This window comes from Protopterus annectens, chromosome 3.part1 (assembly GCF_019279795.1).
Source record: "Protopterus annectens isolate FY-2018-M chromosome 3.part1, PAN1.0, whole genome shotgun sequence".
Lineage (NCBI taxonomy): Eukaryota > Metazoa > Chordata > Ceratodontiformes > Protopteridae > Protopterus > Protopterus annectens.
The window spans coordinates 581,482,693-581,501,005 of record NC_056732.1 but is presented as its reverse complement, the minus strand read 5'-3'; the positions used below and the strand labels follow the sequence as shown (position 1 = coordinate 581,501,005).

The following is an 18,313-nucleotide window of genomic DNA, read 5'->3' as shown; positions in this document are numbered from 1 at the left end:
GAGAAGAAACATCATCAGCTGTGGCTAGGAGGGACCTTGCCCTGTTTAACAAAAAGCAGTTTATTTCTCAGCTTTAGTACAGGATATTACTTCCAATAATTTATAGGAAGCTGAAATCAAAAGCATTCGTGGTGGTTAAGTAAATGAGACATTGGGTGGCAAAAGGCTGGAAAGTAGCTTTAAATAGCTATTCACATGAACTGATACAACTGCAGAACTCTTGAGACTGAAATGAAGAAAAGACCAGCCGAACATGAGTCTTCTACTACTATTTGAAACAGCTCTTTTTGAGAAGACGGAGCATGCGTGGAAAACCCGCAACTTTTTGCTGTACCACAAAAACTGGAAGAAATGAACTGCAGTAATTTTTTATGGAAATGCAAATAGTCAGTGGACTAGTATTCTACTACTAGATTTGTTAACTGAGGGAGCACATCATGTGTAGGCCTCAAATTTGGCCATAAGAAGGCAACTGAATCCTATATTAGTGAATATGCAGTCATACCAGCAAAAAAGAGCTGCTTCTACAAAACAAAACTGTGGAAGAAGGGAAGAGTATTAATATTGGGAACATCAGAACATTTGTGGAAGATTTGCTGTAGACTAAGCAGAAGAGAAGCAAGTTTATCATGGTAATCATAACATATCAAGAGCAGATGTACAGTTAAAGTTGCTGTATCTAGTTGTATTCAGAATATTTTTCTTGTAGGATCAGACATTTTTGAATGCAGAACAGATTGTGGAATACAAAATGGCAAAGAGTAAGCTAGCAAGCTGAAGGGGACTCTGTTATTCCATAGAACTCTTTGCCAGTGAAACATTTTCCTTTGTCACTCAAACATCTTCCTTTGAAACAAAGTCCAGAGATGACTAGAAGAGACAGGAATACATTGGACTTGAACCCCAGAGACTGGTGTTATGAGATTGTGATGACAGGAAGAAGGCTAGCAACAATGTGAAATTAGTGACTAAAAGGGAGAACTAAGCCTCAATCCCATTAGATGTAGTTTTGATATGTGAACTGTGGTTCTGGATGAGGTGGCTGAAAAAGTTTGGAAGTTTGTCGACTGTTAAACAGGTAGAATTGTAACTTATAAAGCCCACTTTATTAATGTTTAGAAGGATACTGATTGGGCAGATGAAGTACAAGTAAAACAGTTTTTGTTCTTAATAAACATTTTCTGATTTAAGTTGCATGTTATATTGTAAAGCATTATATGTGCAGTATGAAGTCAGGTGTATTTTAAGTATGACTTGGGGAGTTTTTTTATCAATAACCACTTAAGTGCTAGTGATATTAAAACAAGAAAGTGCTTTTTTAATTGTAATATATCTATGTTTACATTGTAGCAAAATAAAAAGGTGGTTGGGGAGAAGCAAGTTAAACTTTATATTATGGTTTTGGGCTGCCAGCTGTGTTTTAAGATGTACTGATCTTATTATATATAGAATTAAAAGATCTCTGTTTTTATAGATGTCTGTCTCAACAAATATCCTCAGTTTATGATGTAGACAAGTTTTTAAACAAGCTTACAAAATAAGTAAAATGATGTAAAGCTTGTAAACTGCTAGACTTTTCTTGTATTTGTAAACTTAATCATTTTTTTGCTGCCATTAGCAACTGCTTTTAGCAGGAGATTAGTAGCTTACAGATGCCAGCAATTAACTGAGAGGTCTGAACAGTTTATTTGGGCTAAAATCTACAGAATAGAATGCCACTTTCAAAGGGGTATTAGCAAAAAGTTTTTTGAAAGCGAATAAATTGAATACTTCTACAAGTAACTGCCTCCTCAAACAGTTGTTGCACTTTGCATTAAATGTAGTTGCGTGCAATTTATCAAAGGGTATCTGGACCACTTTTTGTTAAGGCTAAAAGTCTGTTTACTAAAAGCATGCAAGCCATTTTTGGTATCTGGGAAGGGGACCAGAGATAAAATAGACAGCAATTTGTGTAAGTGAGAGCACAGGCTCTAACATGTTTTAGGATGGTTAATCTTAACTTTATAATAGGTAATACCTGAGGGTGTAGCCATTGATTTTGAGCACGTGCTCCTATTTGGAGTGGTAAACATCAAGTTTAGAAAGTGCATATTGTTTTTGGTGTTTGTGGCGAGTTAAAAGGAGATGATGCATTAAGATTGTATTTAACTTTGTTTCTTGAGTGTGTTTATTAAAACTAAAAGTCTGAAAAAATGTGACATGGGATTCAGTTAAAGTAACTGTGTAAAAGATCATACCTCCATTCATTAATGTGTGCATGTAAGCTGCAAATTAGAAATGTATATATTCCAAAGAATTGTAATGTGTAGTATGTAGGAGTAATAACTTTTTATCAGAATAGCTGCCTTTTCATGGAATGTAAATGGTCTAAACAGATGAGTCAAAAAAGCAAAAATTATTGTGTTGTGTAGAGTGTAAATAGTTATGTTGAAGGAGATGTAGTTGTATGGAAATCAGCATGTGAATTTGACAAATGATTTCAGGGTGGACATTCACCAGAGCATCCGGGACAAAGGAAATGGGGAGTAGTAATACTGATTGCAAGAAGGGACTGTAGTAGTGACAGAAGAGGGAGTAAAAGGACATTAACAGTAAAGTTGCAGTAGTAAGGGTTTTTTGGCAGGAGAGGATTATGCTGGTGTATGTATTTATATTCTATCTAATACTCGTATTATGGATCTTACCAGAATTTGCAGCGAAGTAATAAAAATTCAGCAGGGAGTATTTATGGGTGAAACTGGACCCCGATTTGCATCAGCGTTGATGTGTCGGGACAACTTGGAAAGTAAATTGTGACAAAAGATGGTAGATGTCTGAAGAAATTAATAAGAATATTTGGTATGAAAAATGTGAATTCAGTAGCAAGAAACTGTTCAGACTGCATATTCTCTAGGATGCAGTAACTGAGCTAGACTGGATACAAATTATATTTCACAGGAGTCTGCATGTTTAATTGAAAGCTTTGATACCTATCCAGTAACTATATGCATCAATAAAAACTAATGATGATGCAGGGTAATGATGTAATAATCAGGCACTGATGCTTTTTTTTTTTTTTACTAATCTGTTAAATAGAGGAATTCAAAGAATGGGTAGTGTTTATAATTTAGGCATTGTTAGGGAAGATAAAAATTACTTCAGAAGGGATTGCTTGTGAATAGGATAGTTAACACAGTTTAAAATGTGGTTGAAACAAGAGAGAAGTAGGTATGGAAAAGAAGTAATACAAATTATTTAGAAGAGTTAGCAAAATTGAAGGAGGGGAATCTTACAGAACAAGAGGAGGAGTACCTGTGTGGTACCATAGGGAAATAACGGAATATTTGCCTAATACGTGTAAGTTTAGAAAGGTTGCTGTTAAGCAGCTGTTTTATTTATTTATTTTAAATATAACCTCTGATCACAAATATTTTAGCAGAATAATTTAAGCAGCAAATCGTAGAATTAGTTCTAAAGAAGAATTGGGAGCCTATGACTAAAAAAAAATAACCAGAGCGCCATATTGGTATTAGAGATAATTCAGAATTTTTATGAAAACTTGTATAAAGCAGAGCAATGTGAAAACCAAAAAAGGCAACAATAGAAATATTTATGGAGAACTTAGTTATGCAAAGATTAGAAGAGGACAAGGCTCTGCAACTAATAGCCAAGATATGATGAAATTAAATAAAAATGGTAATGTATACACAGCGGAGAAGACTCCAGCCATAGATGGTATATCTTTGAACATTTAGCAGTTAGGAAGGAAGAAAGCAATAAAAATCTGGAAAGGTTTACTTAACAGTGTCTTAAAATGGGGACAGTACCTGCACCTTGAAAGAAAGCTATGATGACTGTATTCCCCAAAGATGGTAGAGGCTATTCAGATCTGGCTTCTTTTAGGCCCATTTCAAATTTAAACCATAATTATAAAATATTCCTCGGTACTAGCTAAGAGAATGGCGAAGATTTTAGCAAAATTGATAGGTGTGGATCAGTGTGGTTTTATGGAGGGGGGAACAAGCATTTGACATCAGTAGAAAAACAATGATGCTCCAGAGTGAATCAGAGTATAAGAAAACTATTTTGAGAGTCTTGATACAGAGAAAACATTCAGTAGTCAGCTGGGACTTTTGAGTAGGACAATGATAGCACTTGCTTTCCCCGATAAGCGTAATAGGATTAATAAGTGTGGAAAAGAACAATGATGAAGTGGTGTGTGTGTGTGTGTGGGGGGGGGGGGTCAAGACATAGCGAAACTAAGATTTTTGATGCAAGTCCTTAAGGAGAGAAAAAAAAAGAGTATTATATTCATAAAGTAACAAAGTATTCTAAAAACTAAGGTGGTGTGGATTTTTTCAATAGGGATGTGTTGTGTGCAAGTAAGAGGAGGCTAAAATTTACTGAAGGAAATTAGCAAAGGAGCCAGGGTACTGAGAGCAAATAACTCTAGAAGGAAAGGTAATAAAATGGGATGGCGTTAGGCAGATGTTTGGACTACAGGTTAGAGATTGCTTACCATATGAAGGATTGAGTATATGCAAAGAGAGAGCTAAACAAATGGAGTAATATGTGAAAGATCAACTCAAGAAAAGCTTTTAGTTGTTAGACTAGAATAGTAGATGCTATTAAAGGGATAATTAGTAGGTTGTGTAAAATGCTGCTTGATTCTTATAGTTGTAAATACACTAAGAAAAGATTGGGAAAAAAATGGAACAGCAATTTGCAAAGAAGCAATGGGAAGAAAATCTGTACGACTCCCAAGTATGCAGCAAGCCCAGAAAATTTAGGATTTTTTACATGGTGTTTGCATAGATGATGATGATGTACTTCAAGTAGACTTCAGAGGATTTTTTTCCCATAGGTAGCAAATGTAGATGTGATGGGGAAGAGATAGGTAATTGGGAAGACTTTTTGGGAATGTAACAAGTTGGCAAATTAAAAAAAATCTCAGAGTAATTTGGCATGAATTTTTGGGAACAGAATAAGGAAGTTTATTGGGTATAGGATTTCGGGCGGTCACGGTGGTGCAGCGGTTAGCGTTGCCACCTCACAGCAAAAGGTTCTCTGGTTCGATCCTCGACTGGGGTGCATTCTGTGCAGAGCCTGCATGTCCTCCCTTTGGTCGCATGGGTTTCCTCCGGGTGCTCCAGTTTCCTCCCACATCCCAAAGACATGCTGTAGGTGGATTGGAGACACTAAATTGGCCCTAGGCGTGAGTGTGTGCCTTCTGTGGAAGGTTGGGCGCCGGGCTGGCAACTCCACACTGCAAAACTCCACTGCCAGTCATGAGCGGACAGTGATCCGCTGTGGCGACCCCTAACCGGAAAAGCCAAAAGAAGAGGAAGATTGGGTATAGGATTTCAATTGCCTTGACATAGTATGGCATTAATTAGTAATTTTAATGCTATTGGTTGTCTTGTAATCAGTCACTAGAATATAGAAATCAAAATGTATACTAAACATAGTTACTTTTGAATATTGTAAAGGAGATAAAAATGGAGGTAGGATCTTTAGAAAAGGAGAGGAGCAAATTTCATAGAAATTGAATTTGTGGGAGCAATACATGTAGAATAATGTTCAAGAGTACAAGGGGGGAGAGAGTGAGGTTTAAGGGAAGGCAAGAACTGAGCAGTTAATGGTGGAGTGAATAAAAATTGTTAAATATTTATGTGAATTTGTTGCAGTTTAAAAAGCGATGGGAGGAAAAATGACTTTCCAAATATTTAGTCTGCACTGAGACAGTCTTCCATTCTCAAATCTTTAGGATATACATAGTGCTTGTAAAGGTCAGCAGTTATGGTAAATACATATTTTTGAAATCACGAACAGCAATTTTAACTTAATATAAAATGAACTGTCATATTTGTTGAATATACTATTTTAATTACACAGTTTAGTTTCATCTCTTATGTTAATATAAAATGAACATAGCTGAATATTTTTAAAAATGAAATGTAATTTACTTCATTTATATATTTTAGGCAGTGGCTTCCAAAATCTAAAATGGTTCCCCTTGGAATGGATAACGCCTTAGACAATTTAAAAATGATGGAAGGTAGAAACTCTACAATACGGAAGGCTGTACATATTGCCTTTAGTCGTGCTATGGATCATTTGAATCGAGTGCAGGGTGAACCTATTTGTGACTTTAGTGACATAGACTAAATAATGGTACTTTCAAACAGCAGTTTGCATCATCTAACTTCAGCTTTACTAAAATCATTTTGCTACCAAAAGAATGTACTGAAGAATTTCATTCTCAAATTGCTGCTTCACCGGCTGCATTTTAGGGATCAACATGTTGAAGCATTCGTTGTCTTTTTGGTTTTGATCTACTGTCGGTTTCTTGTGGTTTACAGGAGCTTCCACTACAGCTGTATTCATCTCCTTGTTCATAGTGTTTATACTGCTACATGGAAAGAAAAGTTGTACATATATATTATATATATATTATATATTATGTATAGATGTGTATATTGTTTGTCATTTAACTTATTTTGACTGCTCTTTAACTGCTTTTGAAACAGAAGAGGGTAGTTTACTAAGGGTTGGTCATTTCACTGTCCTGTATATTTGTATAAACAGCAGTACACCCAAGCACCATTTTGTAAGATTTACCTCATAATAAAATTGACAAAAGAAATTTATAGCTCTAGGATCACATCTTTGCATTTTTTATCTTGGTATTCATTTATCATTAGTCTTTCTTTATGTGACACACTTATTTCATCTGATGGAAGTTGTAAGCATTTCAGAGAAATGGTTATGAACCTCTACATTGTTAGTACAGTAACCTTACCTGCAGGTCATTAGAATTAGCCTAGTTCTAGGCTCTTTCTGTTGTACATATTTGCTTGTAGAAAAAGCTGTTTTTAAAAATTTATTTTTCAGTTCATTTTCTCCAAGTCCCAGCATTTTATATTAAATGTCTGCATTATTATTTATTGTAGAAATTGTATATATTTGCTTTGCAATGGACTTTGTGATAATTATTGTATACTTTTTTTACATGGGCACATTGGAAAGAATAAGTGGCTAGGGAAAAATTAAAACAGCACATGTTGTATAGTACAGATTTTAAACGGACTGTGCATTTTTTTAATTTTGAGTCCTTTGTTAAATAATGGGCTTATGTATAAAAATCATCTTAATTTTGACATGCTGAATAGCAATAGACATTTTGAATACAATTTTGTATGGTACATGTGATTATGTATATAGGTCTAGAGCATTTTTTATTTTGTGAAAACTAAAGTATTAGGTTTGGGACTAAACATGGTAGGGAGGGTTTGCAGACCACTTTTTTATTTTAATGAAAATAAAGTAATGATTTTGACTGATTTATTGTCTGAGTGTATTAAACCAAATGCTTTAGTGTTCATGTATATAATGCATACCATTTAGTACTTGAAATATTTCAAATTATATTTTTTTTAGATGTTAATGCATATAATTTAGTGTACCTGCTTCATATACTTAGTCATAACTTCTGAGATCTCTGGCACATGCAGAGTCTTGTGTCCAACCAGAGTTCAAGCTCTTTCCCCACATCCCAGACATCTGCACATAAATGTCTAAAGCACAGTGTACAGTTGGACATCTTCATGTCTTTCTTGCTGCATGATGTTGTACAGGTATTCATTACAGTCCATCAGGGTAGGCCTTGAAGGAAGATCAGACAAGTACCCCCAGGTAATTTTCCTTTTTCTTTGTAGAGTTGCTCTTTTTTAGGGGCTAGATCAGAGGTTCCTGTTTAATTCGTAAGTGTTCTGCTGGGTTTCAGACAATGCCCATTTACAGATCTGGGGATGCCAGTCAACCACAGTAAGTTTGCATGTAAGAGGCAGATTAACTTCAATGATAGGCACAGCTAATGTGTTTATTGTTTTGGCATTTGTCTTGACTTCACATTGTGCACCATCTGCAAGGACTTGAGCCTCAAGACTATAAATGCTGGTAGAGATGCTCTGCTCGTACAATATGAACCACAAGAAACTCTCGAAATTCTTTTGCTGTTTGTCCGCAGAATCTGACAGTGGTTACTTAGACACCTCATAACTGATATCTTATGCCTGGCTTGAGTTAGTTGATGTCCCAGGACCTTATCAGCCTAAGGATGCCTTCACCAAGCAAGTGCTTGTTCAACTCCCAGGCTTGACAGCAAAGGAATCATCAATGCCTGTTAAAGGTTCTTCAGATGCTGTTATATAGGATAATTCAAGCATGTTCCCCAAGTCAGGCTTAAGGTGAACCTTTCAAATACAAGGTATTCCATACCATGGTAGAAAAATGTCTTCTCATAAAGGAGACGACTGCGTACCCCTTGTGGTTTGCGGACAATGATGAGTATCCACCCAAAACCTAAAACTTTCCAAAATGGCCTTGGTTAGAGCCCACAAGTTCTTAAATGCCTCGCCAGCTTCGACAGTGATGTCTCCAGACTGAATTCCATAAGGACATGGTATATTTTTACCCTTCTTCAGGGCTGGCACTTCAGGCAAGCAAAGCCACTGGCAGGAGAATGTGCTACAAAATGTAGCAGCGATGCTCAACCTGTTCTAATTAAAGTTGTAATAAAAAGAGATGCACCCGAGGAGGATGACAGACTATATCTATCATTCACAAATGTACTCCTCCCTAATTATGATATCAGCAGCAAGGATACATTAGCCCCAGACTCCATCATTTGGAGATTTGTTAGCCCAGATGAGGAACTATTTTCATTGACAGGTATCAGAGCTCTCAGATACTCAAAAGAGGCCGTGGAACTGCTAGAATTTAAACCCATTAAGCCAGAAGTAGTTTCACCCCCCCCCCCCACCACACACACACACACACACACACACACACACACAGTGAAAGGGAGCACTATTAGATGTCTTTAAAACGTGCTTGCAGCCTCTGGCCCCTAAGAGATCAGACAGGTTTTATGGTGATCTGGAGCACCATGCATCTTTTTATAAAACTCTGGTGACATATCCAGATACTCTGTTAGAGGCAACCAAATGAGCTTAACTCTCTTCAGGAGGAAACACTGTTTCGAAGGACAAATAAAGTGGGCAAATTAAGTATGGCATGAAGGCTTGTATTTCAGCTATAGTGACCTTTAGGACCTGAAATTGTAAGACTCCTCATGAAGTTCCAGGAATAATACTTATAGAAATAATGGAACTTGATGTTGCTAAAGAGAACTCTATAGCCAATTTAACCCAACTTATACAGAGTCTATTCAGTCAGGTAGACATTGCATTCTGTGTGCGCCTGTGGTGCTGCAGATGCAGTAACACTGTACTAAGATGTGTCTGGCTTCACAGACAACCCTTAGCTGAAGATAAAAAGGCATATCTTCTCAAAGCACTCCAAGACAGATTTGCTCTGTGCTCCCCAAGCTTATAATGTGTCCAAGAGTCTAGAGGAGAAGAGGAACGGAAAGTGCATATAGTCCACTGTATGCATCACCTTCCTTTGTCTAAATATGTTCATTATCCTAATAAGCAGGGACCCTTTTATAGAAAGCCAGTGAAGGGTAAACAATCCAAGAGCAGAAAGCCTATTACAAGGGAGAAAAAAACAGGAGAATAAGGGGAAACCAGAGGCACGACAGCCCTTTACCTTCTCTAAACATCAGCAGTGACTACCTTAATCCACACTCCTCCTTGCCCCCATCCCTCCCAAGAAAGCGTCAGAATAAGAGGAGAAATATTACTTCAGATAAATGAGTTCACTTCAAAGCCTTACTACAAGAGGATGCTGAGAGTTCCAGCAGGAAAAAAAAATCCCCTGATAAGCCACACACTGCACCTTGTGCTGCATCATGAAAACAGAATTTGTTCCAAAGATAAAAGAAAACAAAGGCTTCTACTCGAAGCTCTTTTTGGTTCCAAGAAAGTGGTCCATGGATAACCCATTCTCGAATTGCCCGACTTACAAAAGTATGTGTCACTAAGAAAATTCAAAATGTTGACCCTCCAGTCCCTTCTCTTGCTTAAGCTTAAAGTTATCTATGGTGACAATGGACTTAAAAGATGCATACTTGGTCATTCACATTCACTTGAAAGACAAATGTTTAAGATTCTGAGCAAGGGATAGTCTGTTCATCTCATTACCCTTTGGCTTTGCCACTGCTCCACAATTTACAAGTGTCTGGTACCATTGAGAGCCCATAGTATCACACAACCTACATCTGTGGATCTGTCAGATTATCGAAGTTCCAAAACTACAAAATTCGTATGACCAAGACCATATGATCGAAGTTTCAGAACTTTGAAGATAAATCTATTTTTAATGTTTTTGCAGAGGGGTAAGCCCCCCACACTCCCTGCTAATTAAATGCACCAACTCCGAGATCGCACTACATTGTGGAAAAGGGTAAATTTCCCATTCTGTGCTGTACCACGATCTCCATTCAAAATGTTCAAAGTTTCAAAACCGATCATATGGTTCTGACCATATGACTTTCAAAGTTTTGAAACTTCGATAGTCTGCTAAGGGATCCATATGGGCATGATTTGCTTTTACAGGGCTCTTTCAGGGAAAAGACCATAATGGACCCTTTTCTTTGCTCACCAGTAACTACAGAAACTGGGATTTATCCTAAACCTGCAGAAGTACAAACTGGAAATATAACAAAGAACTGTGATGTCCTTCTATTGGTATGTTGCAGTATTTTAGGTGTGGGATTTCCTGTCCTCAGGTGACTCGTACGCCGGCTTCTCTACAAAAGCTTCAACTTGGCTGCTGTAGTGTGCATGGGACGTTGCACATAGGGCCATAAAACAAGGGGCCTTAAATGTGATGTCTGCATGCACAATCCTCAGAACTTTTCAGCCATAGATGACATTCGCATCGTACGATCGCTTCTTCACAGACATCCCATCTTAAAGGCTACTTATCTTCTGAGGACTCCTTTGTGCTTACACCTGAGCGCTCTCTGAGATGCCAGAAAAGTTATGTTGTTCCACCCGAGTACCCTCCATAACTGCCGTTAACTTTGTATTAAGGTTTTAGCTCCACTGTGCTAAATTAAGTTGAAAAAGTACCTGAACTTTGTCAGGTACCTTCTCAACTTACCTGGGTTTCATCTACCGAATTGAAGTTTACTACTTCTAAAGCTAAGTACCCTGTTGGGGAACCTTTTTTCTTGCAATAACTGTTGTAAAAAAAAGTTAATTGTCTCGCCTGTGGAAAACAGATACCACACCGAGACTTCCACTTTTACTGCGTTACTTGTTTAGGCCCAGACCACGACGTCCCTCATTGTCACTTCTGTGCTTTGTTCAACGCAAGAACTATCCGTTGTCAGGCCCTTATTGTAGCCAGATATTTTCGCTTACAGTCCTCAAATTCCGACATGGCTTCGGTAAGCCATCCGACAGCAGATCTTCCAAAGCAATGTAAAGATAAGACGGGGACCAACTGCACAGGTCCAAACCTACCGACGATGCTTCTGTTAAGCTAGTTGTCAGTTCTCCAGTACTCAGTGAGGTGCTTTCACAGCTTTTGCTGGCCGCTTCCGTTGATTTGCAGGCCGCTACCAAGACCCTTTTGGAGTCCAGTATGCCGCAAAACTCTTCTTCGACTAAGGATCCTGCGGTCGTCTCACCCTCTGATGGGTCCGGAGCTGCTGAGCAGGCACCGGCTTCTGAGGAAGTCCTTCGCAATACCGAATCTTGACACAAACCGACTACCGTTTTTTCTAAAACTATCAAGTTTCTTAGGCCCAGGGTATGAACTACACCCAAGAAACCGACCCACTCTTAGGCACCTGCTACCTTGCCTCAGTCTCAAATGCTTAAAATGGCAGAAGACCTTATCATGCTAATCAGGGGAGGCTCAGCTACCCCTTCCAAAAGAAAGAGAGATCTGTCCCCTTTAGTTTTGTCTGAACAAGAGTCAGATGAATCTGATGCATCTGAATATGAAGACATGCAACCCCTTTCCACTTATGAGGAGTCTATTACTTCAGCCTCTCCCCCAGAGAATTTTCCTTGGGGGACCCCTGCATACCTTAAGGGAGCATTCCCAATGGGAGAGTCAGGACTACCCTCAGTCTAAAAAGAGACTCTGGGAATTCCTAGATCTTCCACAGCATAGACCCTTAGTCATCCCCCCAGTCCTGGATGTTGTGGAGGATGTTTTTCTCAAATCCAGCTGGACTCCTGACGCCCTTCCACCTGCTCCCAGAAAACCAGGCAGGTGCTATAGAGTCCCAGACTCTCACAAATATCTTTTTAAAAATCTTACAGCTGACCCTGAGTTCATTTCTCCAGGTCCAAAATGGATTAAAGCAACCTCTGCTAAGAATCCCACCCCCTCAGACAGAGATTCACGAGCATTGGACAGATGGGGTAAAAAAAGTATACACCTCAGCTACTCTTGTTATCAGGGCACTAAATTGTCAGTTCCATATGCTGAAATTTCGGCAACATACTTTGGAACTGCTTAAACAAAAAATGTCTTCCTTTCCTGCTTGGGAAGAATCTAAAGCTTTACAAGATTTAATGCATTCTGCAAATCAAGTAACTAAACACCTTGCAATGTGGATGTTCTGCGTGTTTCACTGTTGCAGTCATTACATGTGGGTAATCTGCTGGCAGGTTGTCCTCAGTCGGCCTGAATTCCAAAGTCTTGGGTCCTGCATCGGTTGCTCTCCTCTTCCATGACGTCAGGTCGTCAGGGGTATAAAACAAGCAGCTGACCCCATTTTCTTCAGTCTTTTTTGCCGTGCGGTGCCCAAAGCAGAAGCATTTTGCAAGTGCCAGTCGGCCAGCTACTGAAATATACGAGTTTGAGTTTCAGAACCGAAGTCTTCACTAAAGCTAAGTACCCCATTGGGGAAACTTTTTTCTTGCTCCATATCGATGTCAGAAAAAGTTAATAATTGTATTACTTGTGGGAAGCAAATACCTCATAAGGATTTCCATTTATACTGTATTCCTTGCCTAGGCCTTGATCACAATGTGCCTGGCTGTCGGTTTTGTGCTAGATTTAACCAACGCACTATTAAGCATCTGTATAGTTTTGCCTCAAAGTAGTTTAGAAACAGATTAAACTACCCAGAAATGTTGTCGGATAGCAATCCGACTACCGGAGTACATAAAAATGCAAGGAAAAGGGCAGAGAGAGACTATTGAGGTCCAAAACCGACTACGAAGCTTCTCCTAAGCCAGTCTCCAGTTCACCGGTACTCAGTGAGGCACTTTTGCAGCCCCTGATATCCACTACTTTAGAGTCGCAGGCCTCTACTGACACCCATGTGGAGTCTGGCATGCCACGAGATACTCAAAGTATTGGACCCACGGATGTATCTCCCTCGGATGGGTCCAGAGCCGCTGAGCAGACACCGGCTTCTGAGGGTGTTTTAAGGCCTCAACATTTGTATATCAAACCGACAGCTGCAAAACCAAAGACAAAAGCAACTTCTAAAACTAAAAAAAAGATGCATGAGCCCACGTGCACAGGCCTCTATGCCTAAGAAACAAATTATCAAAATGGCTGAAGACCTTATTACCTTGATCAGAGGTTCCCATCCCCCTCCAGATAAGAGGCCTAGGCAAGAAACTGATTATGAATCTTCAGATCAGGTTTCTGTTTCTTCTGATTCCTCTTCTGATCAGGAATTATCTATACCTCCCTATGAGGATTCTGATGCAGAGGAGTCCATACCATCTGCATCATCTCCTGAGGATTATTCATTTGGAGAAACCTTGCCTACTTTGAGGGAGCATTTTCACTGGGAGAGTCAAGATTTCTCCCTGTTTTAGACATTGTGGATGATGTGTTTTCGCAGTCGAGCTTGACCCCTGACTCCTTACCTCCGGCTCCTAGTAAGCCTGACAGGTGTTACAGGGTCCCTGACTCGCATAACGTTTTATTTAGAAACCCTGCTGCTGATCCTGAAACTATTTCACAGGGTCCAAAGGGAGTTAAGGCCTCAACAGCAAAAAATTCTACCCCCTCTGACAGAGATTCAAGGGCACTGGACAGATGGGGAAAAAAGGTTTATACATCTGCAACCTTGGCAATCAGTGCCTTTAACTGTTAATTCCATATGCTTAAGTAACAACATGTTATGGGATTGCTGAAACAGAAAATGATGTTGATTTCTGAATGTGCAGAAAATAAAGAATTGCAGGAATTATTGCATGCAGCTGAACAGGTTGGAAAGCATACTTTGCAATGTGGTTTTGACTCTTTAGAGACCTCCTGCAGGGCCACAGTTACTGGATCTGTGATTAGGAGGCATGCCTGGCTAAAGGAGCAAAATTTGCCTGATCATGTTAAAGCTAAATTGCTAGATGCACCTTTTACAGCATGATGCTCTGTTTGGTATTAAGGCAGAAGAAGTTTTAAAGAAAATGGAAGACTAAGCTAAGTCAATGCAAACTGTAAAAGACTTCTTACAAGTGCAGCCACCAAGATTCAGTAGACACTGGCCTACAAAAAAATTGGTTCTTTCCTTGTCCGAGCTCAAAGGGGCAAATCCAGACGCCCAAAGGATTCCAGATATCAGACGTAAGATTCATACAGGTCAAAGCAATGGGGTGCTTCTACCTCAAAATCTGGAGGAGATAAAGTGCAAACCTACAGAAAACAGTCCCAATGACTTCCCTCTGCCAACACCAAGCACTTATCTTTTGGCAGCACCTTTAGGGGGAAAATTAGCACTTTTTGCTCAAAATTGGCAGTTAATAACTCAGGACAAGTGGGTACTAAACATAGTATCACAGGGATACAGATTCCATTTCCACACTCTGCCAATGGCAAACAGTTGGCCAGATCTGCCAAAAAGTCAATGGGCAGAGGCACAAAAACAAGTTACGTCCCTCATGGATATGGGGGCCATTCAGCCAGTACCAGAACAGGAAAAAGGACAAGGTTTTTACTCTACTGTTCTTGGTACCCAGAAAGGACAAGGCCTGGCGGCCAATACTGGATTTATCGATTTTGAACACACACCTGGACATTCCAAAATTCAAAATGCTGACTTTGCAGCAGCTTCTGCCCATGCTGGGCAAGAATGCTTGGCTGGTGACATTAGACCTAAAAGAGGCATACCTGCATGTCCCAATAAGACACACTCATGCAGAAGATACCTCAGATTTAAGGCAGGCTTATTGCATTACCAATTCTCTGCACTGCCCTTTGGCTTATCTGCTGCACCCTGGGTCTTTACAAAGTGCCTGGCACCAGTAATTGCATTTTGCAGACAAAGAAGTATACAAATATATCCTTATTTGGACGACTGTCTCATTCAAGCAGAGAACAAGAACATTCTTCTTCAACACCTGGCAGTTGTGAAAAGGCTTTTAACATGCCTAGGGTACACAATAAATGAAAATAAATCACAACTGGTACCCTCTCAAAAGATAACATTCCTGGGTGCAAGCTTGAATACAACTGCCCAGATGGCTTACCTCACGCCAGACAAGCAAAGGCAACTGACTACTTACTTCAAACTGATGGCAACAAAAACCCAGTTATCTGGAAGACAAGTTCTGCAGGCTTTGGGCTTCATGGCATCATGCATCCTACTGATTCCATATGCAAGACTGTATATGAGGAAACTTCAATGGTACCTAAAAAGTTTATGGAGTCGTCATTCTCACAGTCTGGAAACAGTGATTCCTGTCATTCCCTGCCTACAACAGGAGTTTCTATGGTGGGCAAAGGCATGTCACCGAAACATGGGACGGGCCTTCACTCTACCCCCTGCCAGCCAAACCTTAACAGACGCATCAGATTATGTCTGGGGGGCCCACGTTGCAGGAAGATGCATTCAGGGCATATGGACCCCAAAACAAATGCATCTACAATGATCAACCAGAAAGAGATGCTAGCTGTTCAAAATGCCCTGACAGCCTTCAAGGACTTACTTCATCCAGGATAACTACTGATAAAGACGGACAACACCACGGTCATGTGGTACATAAGCAGGAGGGCACGCACTCATACCCCCTTTGCAGATTAGCCATGGCACTGTGGGACACAGCTTTGACTTACCAAATGCATCTTCAAGCTCAATTCCTGCCAGGAAAACAAAATACTCTGGCAGACAATTTAAGCAGAAACCTTATGGATCCTCATGAGTGGAAACTAGATCCACAAGTCTTCAGCCTGATAAAGAAATGGGGGAGCCCAGACATAGATCTATTTGCCTCCCCTCAAAATTATCAATTGAAAAGATTCTGCACAAGGACTTATCACAGACAAGTATGGAAAGTGGGCGCCCCATCCTTCAGTTGGAAAAACCTATCAGTTTACGCATTTCCTCCACTGCCTCTTCTTCCCAAGGTCCTCCTAAAAGTCAGACAAGCGAAACCAAAGATGATACTAATTGCCCCGGATTGGCCTCGCCAATACAGGTACCCAATCCTAAGGAACTTGTCTCAATACCCAGCTTGGACCTTACCTCAAAGACTTCAACTACTGTCCCAGCAAAACAATCAGATCCTTCACAATCAGCTCCAGGCACTGAACCTGGCAGCATGACTGATCATGTAGTTATACAAACAACACCTCTCAGTAAAGCTGTGATGGATGTCATTTTGGAAGCCAGAAGGCCTAGTACTAGAAAATCTTATGCTGATAAATGGAAGAGATTCTGTGCTGGGAATCAAGCACAAGGAACCAATACAGCAGAACCAAATATTCCTCAGATATTACAATACTTGACTGAGATGCTTGACAAAGGCCTATCTTTCTCATCAATTAAAATCCATGCCTGTGCCATTTCGGCTCATTACAATACAGAGCCACCAATCTTTTCTCATCCTTTACTAAAGCAGTATCTTGGAGCCAAAAATTTAAAGCCTCCCAGAAGATCACCAATACCTGCAGGGGACCTCAATTATGTGTTGGAAAAACTCACCCTGCCTCCATTTGAACCAGCTGCTACTGATGCTATAAAGTTCTTATCATGGAAAACAGCTCTGCTACTAGCAATTAGTTCAGCAAGAAGAGTCTCAGAGCTACAGGCCCTCATGGCTGTGGAGCCTTTTATCATATTTTACCCAGACAGGGTGTCTGGGGACAAATCCAACATTTATGCCTAAGGTGCTTTCCAGAGTGGCTCTTAATCAAACTATTCATCTGCCAACCTTTTGTCCAAATCCGCAGAACAAGGGTGAGAGAACTTTGCATTCCTTGGACGTACACAGACAGCTAAGATTCTACTTGAGCAGGACTAAAGCTCTAAGAAAAACTGAGCAATTACTAGTGACATATGCTGCAGGATCAGAAGGAAAGGCTATTTCAAAGCTGACTATTTCAAAGTGGATAAGCCACTGCATTCATTTCTGCTACTTACACCATGGTAAGCCTGTACCCAAGGGCATTAGGTCTCATTCTAGCAGAGCTGCAGCTACTTCAGCAGCCTTTCTCAGAGGAGTACCAACCAAAGACATTCTAGAGGCTGCTACTTGGAGTTCTGTTCACACCTTTACAAAGCATTGCCATTTGCCCCTCTACTGTAAGCCCAGGGCAGGCTTTGCCACTGCAGTTCTGCAGGGCCTTATAGCCGCATCTAATGCTGTTTAGCTCCAGCCTCCCAACCATAGCTTTGGGATTCTACCAAAATGTAATGACCAACAGTGAAACACGAAGAGCATAGTACAGTTGTGTACACTTACCATAAATGTAGATGTTCGAGTGTATGCACTGTTGCAGTCCAGGTTACCCGCCCACCATCCCCCTTTCATTCTGGAGTTTATCTTTCCTTTTCTATCTTCTACAACCTCTGTGGTGTATTTGCTTGTAGATTAAGGTAAAGTTTATATTGATGCATGTGTATTTGTATTTTTTGCTATCTTTTTGGGGGCACCTGACATCTGGGGGCAAGAAAAACTAAAGAAAATGGCGTTGGCTGTTTGTTTTATACTCCTGATGACCTGACATCATGGAAGAGGAGACAGCAACCGACGCAGGACCCAAGACTTTGGAATTCAGGCCGACTGAGGGCAACCTGCCAGCAGATTACCCAAATGTAATGACTGTAACAGTGAATAAGTGTACACAACTGTACTTTTTGACATTCTAGAAGCTTCTTGCAGGGTAGCAGTCACTGGATCCATCATTAGAAGGCATGCATGACTTAAGGAACAGCCCCTGCTAGACCATGTCAAATCTAAATTATTGGATGCCCCCTTGGACAAGGATAAGTTATTTGGCACTAAGACAGAAGAGGTCTTAAAAATATGGAAGAAAAAGCAAAATCTATGTAAACAATTAAGGATTTCTTGCGGGCCCAGCCCCCTCCCCCCCCCCCCCCAGGTTCAACAGGCATAGTCCCTCCAAGCACTGGTCCTTTCCTGCTCCCAATAAACCGGCCCAG

The 18,313-nt window shown here is 40.1% G+C and overlaps 1 protein-coding gene across 4 annotated transcripts in view; it reads left to right on the top strand.

Moving 5' to 3' along the window:
• The window catches only part of BRD1 (bromodomain containing 1), a 2,713,326-nt gene extending 2,706,004 nt beyond the window's left edge, over positions 1-7,322 (top strand). For all 4 annotated transcript variants that reach the window (XM_044066979.1, XM_044066978.1, XM_044066977.1 and 1 more), the window contains one exon: positions 5,964-7,322. In XM_044066979.1, the coding sequence (XP_043922914.1) occupies positions 5,964-6,147 (184 nt within the window). In that variant the 3' untranslated portion in view covers positions 6,148-7,322. The remainder of the gene's footprint in view (positions 1-5,963) is intronic.
• The last annotated feature ends 10,991 nt before the right edge of the window (positions 7,323-18,313 follow it).